This window comes from Olea europaea, chromosome 11 (genome assembly GCF_002742605.1).
Source record: "Olea europaea var. sylvestris chromosome 11, O_europaea_v1, whole genome shotgun sequence".
Classification (NCBI taxonomy): domain Eukaryota; kingdom Viridiplantae; phylum Streptophyta; class Magnoliopsida; order Lamiales; family Oleaceae; genus Olea; species Olea europaea.
The window spans coordinates 36,030,029-36,039,350 of NC_036247.1; the positions used below are offsets into that span (position 1 = coordinate 36,030,029).

Genomic DNA, 9,322 nt, shown 5'->3' on the forward strand with positions numbered 1-9,322 from the left:
AAAAATTACATGACAAATGATCTCGATAGGGTAAGGGTCTTCCAAAATTATTGAAGCAATTGGTAGAGCCTTGTCGCAGCGACTAACAGCTTGACCGGTCGAGACAGTTGAATGGGCTGGATAAACAATTTGTAGATGAGAACTAATACTAGTGCTAAAATAATAAAATATTGATAACCAACTAGCTACTTACGTAATAGATTGGGGACCATACATTGCAAATTTACTCCTCAACACACCACCTAATCCTCCTAGCATTGCCTCTCTTTAATCTCATTCCCTCTTCTCCTACATTACCCTTTCTCGCGCGCGTACGTACATTAATATAGATACATAAGTATCTTGGTTTAATGTTGTTGGTCATGTTCACGGAACTACCGGGTTTATTTTTTCCAGTTTCTCGTGAAGGGATTTTCTGGCTATAATTTTCTTGAGTTTTAATTTCATCAGCATTGCCTTCCGCCCTAAACAAAGGAATGGGGAGGAAGAACAAAAGGATAGGCAAAGGGAGGGTTTCAAGAATTGGAAGTTATGCAATTGCCTCATCAATTACCGATCCCGCTTGCGTTTCTTGCACAACCTTCAATATCCTTGCCCCAATATACAAAAGACTCAATCACGAGGTAAATGTTCGTATGCACATGTATATATACACAATTCGATTTCATATTGGTATATATGTGTATCCATCCATATGGTGCTGATATTGATTTATGTTTGTAAATTTTTGGGCATTTTGGGGAAGGGCAGGATTCGAGTCACAGAGAAAGCGATGTGAAAGATTATTGGTTGAACAGGAACCGTCAGATTTTGGATTGGTTGTTATGTGAAAGATCTTCGATTATTTGTCTCCAGGTTTTGATTTCTTTACGTTGCATCCATTTTTTCTTGTAAAGATCTGCCTTTTGATGATATTTAAGCTGTTTTTCGTTGGGATTGGCAGGAATTTTGGGTTGGTAATCAAGAACTTGTTAGTATATATGATAAGAGGCTTGCGGATGCTGGCTACATAAATTTCAAGCTTGCAAGGACGAATAATCGTGGTGATGGTATGTGCATTTTCTTATGTGTTCACAGGGAGAACTTTTAGACAATATTTATAAGAACAGTATCTTTCTGCTGGCCTGGATTATATTTGCAATTTGTCTGTTTACATCAAAATTGTTTACCTCGCAAGCGTACTGCGTCTCATACTGGGAATTTTCTCTGCTATTTCTTTATTCTTGAGAATATTCCTCTAGTCTTTTGGTTGGTAAACTACAACATCCAGTAGCAATTTCGCTAATTTGCACGTGAATTTTAGGTGTATACAGAGGAAGATGGCATACGAAATACAACAAATTGATGAAAATTTGTTCAAATTCAAATTTATTCATTATGAAATTAACTTTTGTATATCATTTTTAATTTATAATTTGGATTCAAGTCATCATGATATGATGAATCAGTGGTGTTATGTAACATAAGCTGAACCATCATTTTGATTGACTGAAATATATCTATTCAAATATAAAAATAAATAAATAAATAAATAATTGTCCTTCCTTGAAATTGTGATAGGTCTCCTCACTGCGGTTCACAAGGACTACTTTAGGGTCATAAGCCACCAAGATTTGCTTTTCAATGATTTTGGAGACCGTGTTGCTCAGCTACTGCACGTGGAACTGATTGCACCTCCTCAATGTCGAAACAGTAATGTTCGGCAAGAAATTCTTATAGTGAATACACATTTGTTGTTTCCACATGATTCAAGTTTGTGCTTGGAGCGACTGCGTCAGGTATTTTATACGTGAATCTTGTACATTTACTGTGTGAAACCATTTTTCATGTAATCTCGTAACTATCATGGTGTCCTTGATAGGTTTACAAAATATTGCAATATGTGGAATCATATCAAAAAGAAAACAAGCTCAACCCCTTGCCGATTTTACTTTGTGGGTAAGTTTGTAATTGTTTTGCTTTTATCTTTTGAGATGTCATGCAAGAATATCAAAGATGAGTGATTGGTCATGCATATCTCTAACTTCTGCAGTGATTGGAATGGAAGCAAGAGAGGTCATGTGTACAAGTTTCTTAGGTCTCAGGGATTCGTATCATCATATGATACTGCCCATCAGTATAGCGATGGAGATGCTCACAAGGTAGTTTATATCTCCTTACACTCTCATCTTTTGAACCTCTTGTATTTTGAGAAAATTCCTGTTTTTGACAGCTACATGCTTCTGTGCAGTGGGTGAGCCACCGTAATCATCGTGGGAACATCTGTGGTGTAGATTTTATATGGCTTCTTAATCCTAATAGATACCGGAAATTACTTAAAACAAGTTGGAGTGCAGCAGTCTTTGGAATGTTTAAGGTGAGACATGTAATGGACCTCTCAGGAAATAAGGAGTTTGAATATCATTTTTGATATGTTCATGCAATATTGTCAATCACTTAGAAATATGTAGATATCCATCCACTGTGAATGCAATTCCTCCTTATGTTGATAAATTTTAATTTGAGAATATAGAATGATCAATATACACTTGCTATTATGCAACTCCAAGCATGGATACTTCTTTTTTGAGGTTTCTTCGTATTTTGTACGAAGTAGTTTTTGAATAGAACACCAAGGAATATGCATCCCTAAACAGCATCTGGTATTGCTGTCTTTTCAATCATGGAATTCTGTAATGATGATAAATTATATTGTATTTGTAATATTTAAATCTCGATGTACATTCTTCTACAGTATCAACTTCGCCGAGCCTCACTTACAGAAGATGATGCATTTGCCTTTCTAAAGGCTGATATCGATGGTGATTACATTTCTTATGATGGCTTCTGTGAAGCATTAAGGCAGGTAGGTGCCATTTCACGTTTTTGTAACTGCACACGTACGTGGGGCAGACTTTTTTATTTTCCACTTGTATGAAAAATAAATCCCCAGTATTTTTTGGTTCTATAACAGCTTAATTTGATCGGCCATTGCAATGGACTGAGTGTTGAAGAAATAAAGGATCTATGGGAACAAGCGGATGTTGATGGGGATGGTGTTCTGGATTACAAAGAATTTAAGGTATTATTTGAAGAGAAAAAACTTATGTGAAATTTATGAAAACCTGAAATGTCGGAAATCTTAGATGACTGACCGTATCTGATGGTCTGATCTTTCTTTCGCATACAATTCTCATTTTTTTTCCTTCTTATAATGGCATGGCAGCTGGGAATATGGAATGCCCCGTGGTCGGGGAAAAGTAATGACAAAGCGAGTAATGATATCTGGGATGATGTTGTCAGTGGCACAGAGGAAACTATTGGTTTCAGTGTCAAGAATGCAGTTCTTTTTCCGACAGAAGTAGAGAAGGGAATTTGGCCAGAAGATTATTCTCTTTCTGATCATGCTCGACTAACAGTTGTTTTTTCGCCCGTAAGAATGCCATGCTCTCGACTGACATCATAACCTTTGCCTATTGCAACTTACGTCAGAGCTCAGCACCAATCAAAAATCCCCAATGCATTCCAAGAATTCTTGTTATACGTTCGTTCCAACCCACCGCCCTCTTTTCTAGGTTCATCGTTGTTTTGTGAAGAGGATGAGAGCAACATTGAAGTCATGGTTTTGACATTGCTTGTAGAGAATACATGGTTTTCATACCTCGACCAGAGTGTTTGGCGTGGGAGATCCGCCAAGAATGCATGTGATGAAGATCGCTTCATGCTTTGGGGCCAGGGAGGATTGCTGAAAATTGTAGATTCCAAGAAGAATTTGTGAAATTCGGAGCTTCACCGGACATTTCCACGTTATCCCATAAAGACAATTTCCCTTAGGTCCATGCTAGCTGGTGACAGAAGATGGTTTAAATACATCACCCTGTTGACTTTTGTTGCAAAAGGAACAAAAAGGTTTATTTGGTATATTGTTCAGTACAACATACCAAACATGGTTCAGAACGATTATAAAGAGAAAACTATATAGGTGGAAGTAAAATTTATTGAGTTCTGGAAACAGGAAGTTTCCACGTAATCACGTTTTGTAGTTTGGTGAGACTGCACCTTCTCAAACTTTTTTTTTTAATAATTGCCTATGTACATTCAGTAGAAGTTTAACCAATGAAAGTAGAAACCATATGTTTGTAGCAATGTACAGATTGCGACTGTACCTTCTCAATTTTTTTTTAATTCTGAGTTTGTCTTATTATTCATTTCATGACATTTGACAAATATTTTTGTGCGTATTTATTGTCAGGGATAATATTATTTGGCAAGTAAAGAAAGTGAAAAGCTGTCCTACTGAATTTATCTCGGTCGTCCTTTCTCTTAATCTGTGATAGAGAATTTGAATTTGTTCTTAACTGCAGAATTGAGTTATATTAGCATTAATTGAATTTTGTTCTCATACTCGACCTTAATTTGTTGGCGAGTTGAACGTTGTTCACCATACTTGGTTGCCAATGGTTTGTTTTCGGATCTTGTTGACAAGTTTTCCACTCAAAGATCTCCCCCAATAAACTGCCTGCTAAATTAGGGCAATTCTTAAGAAAAGAAAAGCTCTATATAAGTTATGGAATGGAGCACATCTAATAGTTTACAGTCAACACATGGAGAAGCTAAATAAACTAACCCCTTCCAGGTATACTTGACAAAGAAGCTAAGGTAGAGGGAAAGTTGGGTGCAAGACTAGACAAAATTGATGAAAGACCATAAAATATATGCAAATTACGTTGTCTATTTCTGCATGTCAAACATACAAGAGAGTATTAAATAAATAGGACTCTTGTACCTCTTTATGTAACCTTTAAAGAGTTTCAATGCAAGATGCATCCAACGCTCCGGATAAGAAGAAGATGGTGAAATAGCATAAAAAGATTTGGGTTGAATTGGCACAAGTAGATAAGGGATGGTTTACTTGAATTTTTAGTGAAGAATACCAGGAAAAGTTTCAGAACACTCAAAAAGAGTATTAGCTACAAAGGTGAATTTTAGCAGAAGACGTGCCTTCCTTCTATGGATTGGATTCTAGCTATTATGTCATAGAAGGCTTGCTACAAGGGATAGGCTAAAGAAAGCAAGATAATGAATAACTGTCTCTTGACGATGGGCCATCTACATAACCAGAATATTCGAGCCTGGTGTCTAGTGATGACCTTAATACTTTGCTTATTAAGCCCTCATTTGACAACCATTAAAACAAACTCTCGTTTTCTCAAACTCATTTTTAATCACACATTCCTAAGGTAAAATATTCTACATCTAAACCAAAAACTTTTTCTTTACTTTTTAAACACGCATCCTACAAAAAATCACTATTTAAAAAATCATATTTCCCAAAAAAACTCTTCTTAGTGGTCATCAAATAGGAGCTAAGCTAGCTTGTTATACTACTGCATACCATGCTTGGCGCAGAGAAGTAACAGAATTTTCTCTCGAAAGGAGGTTACTGATATCATTGAAACAGTAAGGAAGACAGCAGCAAGCAGGAAAATAGTGTGAAATACTCAGCAAAATTGGCTCTGCAAACAAAAATTGTTGTCATGCTCTAATAGTTAATTGAATTGTACAGTCATGCGAAATAAGGGAATGCCCTTTCCTTTAGCTTGGAAAATAGGGTTCAAGCATTACAAGTAATTCAAAAGGAAAAAATATAATGCCAGTTTCATGGTGCTCCAGTTTTGGAACTCATGTCTTCTCTACTTGTTCCTGCTCAGTCCCATGTGTGCTTCCAGGAGGCATTGTCTGCACAAATCACATACACTAGATGCAGTTACTAGAGTTCAATAATACCCATTGCTCAGAGTTTTAACAAGAAAAATAAATACTAATAACTCAGAAAGAAAAGATAATGAAAAGAAACATCTTGATGCTACAATGGACAAGAATTTAGTATCTTTTTCTTTCTTAATATAGTCGAATCCACCCAGCGAACAAACAAGTCCCAATGGAGCATTTTATCAAACAGGTCGTAGACTAGAAAAGCCCCAATACAAACACAGAAATTGAATCACTTACAACAAAGCTAATTGTTTTCAAGTATAAGCGATGTAGGGAACTCCATAAACAGTGTAAATTAGCTAGCGAAATTTGTGAGTAAATGCAATTGCATGTAGAAAGAATTTACCAAATCAGGCTTGAATATATTATGCACAACAGAAGCGCCAGCGAGAAGCGACACAATGACAACGACACACGACCATGCCAACGACGGAGTTCCCGTCGCCTGCTTCCCTCCAAATTTCTTATTCATCCCTCTCTCCGTCTGTCTTTCACCCGTAGTACTATTCGCTTTGAGTAAATTTAACCAATTCTCACTGAAATTTAGACTTGGTTACTATTAGCTCACTTATCTTTCATGGGTTACTGAATAGTCACTCATTTTTTCATATAGTTACTCATCCACCACTCGTCTCTTCAAATAATTGGGCGACTTTTGCGGCTGGCAGATTTTCAAAATTTTTTTGCGACTTTTAAGGCAATTTTCTAATCAAATCCCTTGAAATGATAGGAAGATTTTGGGTGGTAATTGAAGAGGATATCGTGGACTTTCCAATGGTATCAAATTCAACATTTTTGGTGGTCGAAAGTTGTCGAAAAGTTGCCGCAAAAGTCACCCAATTATTTGAAGAGATGAGTGGTGGATTAGTAACTATATAGAAATTCAGTAACCCGTGAAAGATTAATGAGCAAGTAGTAACCAAGTTTAAAGTTCAGTGAGCATTGGTTAAATTTACTCTATTCACTTTCATTCCTTCGTCAAGAAATTTATATTTCCGTACTCAATCTTTGAAAAATGTAACGAATCTACCTCAATCTTTTATTTTTAGCATAATTTATCCTCATTCTTCCAATTACGGAAAGATACTTGGGTAGAATGGTTGTACCATATTGTCCTACGTGGTGCAATCATCTAATAAGGAGCCATCACCTTATCGAATGGTCCAACCTCATCCAATGAGGTGAGACAACCTCAGGTCTTGAGTGTGATGTCGGGCCATTGATAAGTGTATTATATACACTTATTCGATACCCTAAATCTATATTTGATGGTTATTTCGACAAATTATATTCTAAATGTTTGTATTTTATGTTTAATAAGTAAAATTTTATGAAGGAAAATAATTTGAAGGAAAGAAGCAAAAGTGGGCAAAATTGGAGAAAAGAGCTAAATCGTATGAAATCCAAAGTTTGGGAACTAAAGTGCAAATATTCAAAAATTGTGTCAAACCTCAAGATGAAGATTCGAGAGCGTTAGGAGTCAATTTGATGAAGAAAGATGTCAAATGGGATCAAATTTAGGCAACATATGATCACAAATCAATTTCCAACTGAAAGTTATGCTCCGAATTTTTAGGCTCGCATTAAGACCCGTTTTTGACATAGAAAAAAATCGAATCGGAGAATAATGTCTGAAGCAAAGTTGTATCTCTTTGAATTAGATTTTCAACGCATCTTGAATCACCTCAATTGGATATCGGAGAGAAAGTTATGTTAAATATACTGAAAGAGGTGCGTGCTGCTGTTCGAAAAGTGGCGCCGCAACTGGAGATTCAGAGAGGTGGCACCCTTATTTTTTGACACGGCGTTGTGACGTTGCATTCCAGGCACCGCGGCGTCGCATCCCAGATGCGTTAGGGCGCAATTTCAATCCTTCTTGAGTCCATATGAAAACCCTATTCTTCCAACACAGCAAGGGACCTATAAATACGAAAATTCTCACACTTTAAGAGTTCTACACATTCTAGAGGCAAAAACACTTCTTGAGAGAAAGGGGGAAGAGATTCAAAGGAGAAGACAATGCCAAATTCATCATGTGAAGCATAAATTGGAAAAATGAGGAACTTTTGGTGCAAGATTTACCTTTTCTTCTACATATTCTTATTCAAAATTCGGTGATGTATTCTAAGACAATTTGTTGTTGCTCTTCTTTTATTATGCGTAGTTAAATCCATTGTCAGGGTGAATAATGTAACTCATTTGAGATCCTTTATATTTTCTTATTAAGATTCTAGGTTTTTAATTCTTCCATTTGTTGAGTTTTACTATGGATCGATTGCATTAAATTACCTGATCAATAATTTGATCAATTTTGATAATCCTTTACAAATAAAAATATGAGTTTAGGATTTAGAGCATGTAGTAAAATCCATTACATTGGAAATACCTATGCCATTTATTGCAGTCATAATTGAATTCTTATGACAAAGAAGTCGTTTAAGTAAGTTATATTTGAATAGAGATATAAAATTTAATTAGTTGAATAGGCTCAATGAGAACTCGAGAAGGGTAAATTGAATACAATAGGAGAATTTGATCGAACACTACATTAGAATTGAGTCTTAATTTGAGATGTAAATGTGATTAATGGGTGAAATTATTCCGCCCCAATGTCCTTTAATTATTTGACTTTACAAAAAAAAATAAAAAAATGTGAGAGCATTCATTTATTTTCTAGAATTTAGATTAAAACTCAAATCATTCAAATCATATAACTTTTAATTTGTTTCCATCAAATAGTAGTTAAAGAAAAAATTGAATTAAGTATTAGAAAATAGTTCTCGTGGGAACGATAATTCGGACTCAAAATGTCTATTTTAGTACTTGTTACGATCCGTCCACTTGTAGGATAAAATCAACAATAGCCATCCAATGAACTAATGGCTCCTTATTAGACGATCGCACGGTACACAAATATTTCCTCTCAATTATGCGGTAAAACTCATTAATCCCTCCATTTTGACCATTAATTAATGAATTTGTCATTCTCTTTAAATAGATATAAAATAAAAAAAAATAAGAATAATTTGTAAATGCAGTACTGTAGCTTTTTAGAAAGTACAAATATATTTCATTTAAAACAAGTAAAAAAAAAATAGAGGAATTTAATTGGACATCTAAAAGTGCAGAAGGGTAAAATCTGAGCAAACATTTGATAATTAGATGCTTGAAATAATTAAGTATATATAAAGCTAAAGTTGAGGGAATAAATCTTCCCATCTATCTTGTTTAATCCTCAAAAGTTTGCATAAAGAATTCAAAAGTGAAAGAAACTTTGGGATAATTAGTTGAAGAAAATTAAAAATAATTCTTTTTGAGTTGCAAAAAGCGGAAAGTCTAAAGAATTAGTTTTCAACTATTCAATTGAAATTATCTTGATCTTCGTTTTTTAGTTAACTGCTTACTTCTGTGTTGTGCTACATAGAACTCGATAGTACTGGTGATGAGGAATATTTGAAATATTTATTCTTTATTGTGTCCAATTTAGGAAGTATCATAAATGTTTGTACCTAGTAGTCTAGTGGAATCTTTCAAACAGGAGAAGGTGTGTCACTAAAGCATTTCATGA

General features: G+C 35.1%; 1 protein-coding gene and 1 long non-coding RNA gene across 3 annotated transcripts; one reads left to right on the forward strand and one right to left on the reverse strand.

Annotated features, from left to right (window-relative positions):
* Window positions 1–271: 271 nt before the first annotated feature.
* On the forward strand, window positions 272–4,192 carry LOC111404242 (uncharacterized calcium-binding protein At1g02270-like). Of its 2 annotated transcripts, none has more exons than XM_023033035.1 (10): window positions 272–623; window positions 751–855; window positions 944–1,049; window positions 1,561–1,778; window positions 1,862–1,938; window positions 2,033–2,141; window positions 2,213–2,356; window positions 2,735–2,845; window positions 2,954–3,061; window positions 3,206–4,192. In XM_023033035.1, exons 1-10 carry the CDS (start codon window positions 477–479, stop codon window positions 3,443–3,445), a joined length of 1,365 nt encoding a protein of 454 aa, XP_022888803.1. In that variant the 5' UTR covers window positions 272–476; the 3' UTR covers window positions 3,446–4,192. The 2 variants fall into 2 exon arrangements, with proteins under 2 accessions (XP_022888803.1, XP_022888804.1); XM_023033036.1 differs by having other exon boundaries at window positions 273–623; window positions 2,231–2,356.
* Window positions 4,193–5,494: 1,302 nt separating this feature from the next.
* Window positions 5,495–6,275, reverse strand: LOC111404998. The gene is made up of 2 exons (XR_002704722.1): window positions 6,101–6,275; window positions 5,495–5,718 (listed from the first exon to the last, which is right to left on the reverse strand). It is a non-coding gene; the product is annotated as an uncharacterized LOC111404998 (long non-coding RNA).
* Between the last annotated feature and the right edge of the window lie 3,047 nt (window positions 6,276–9,322).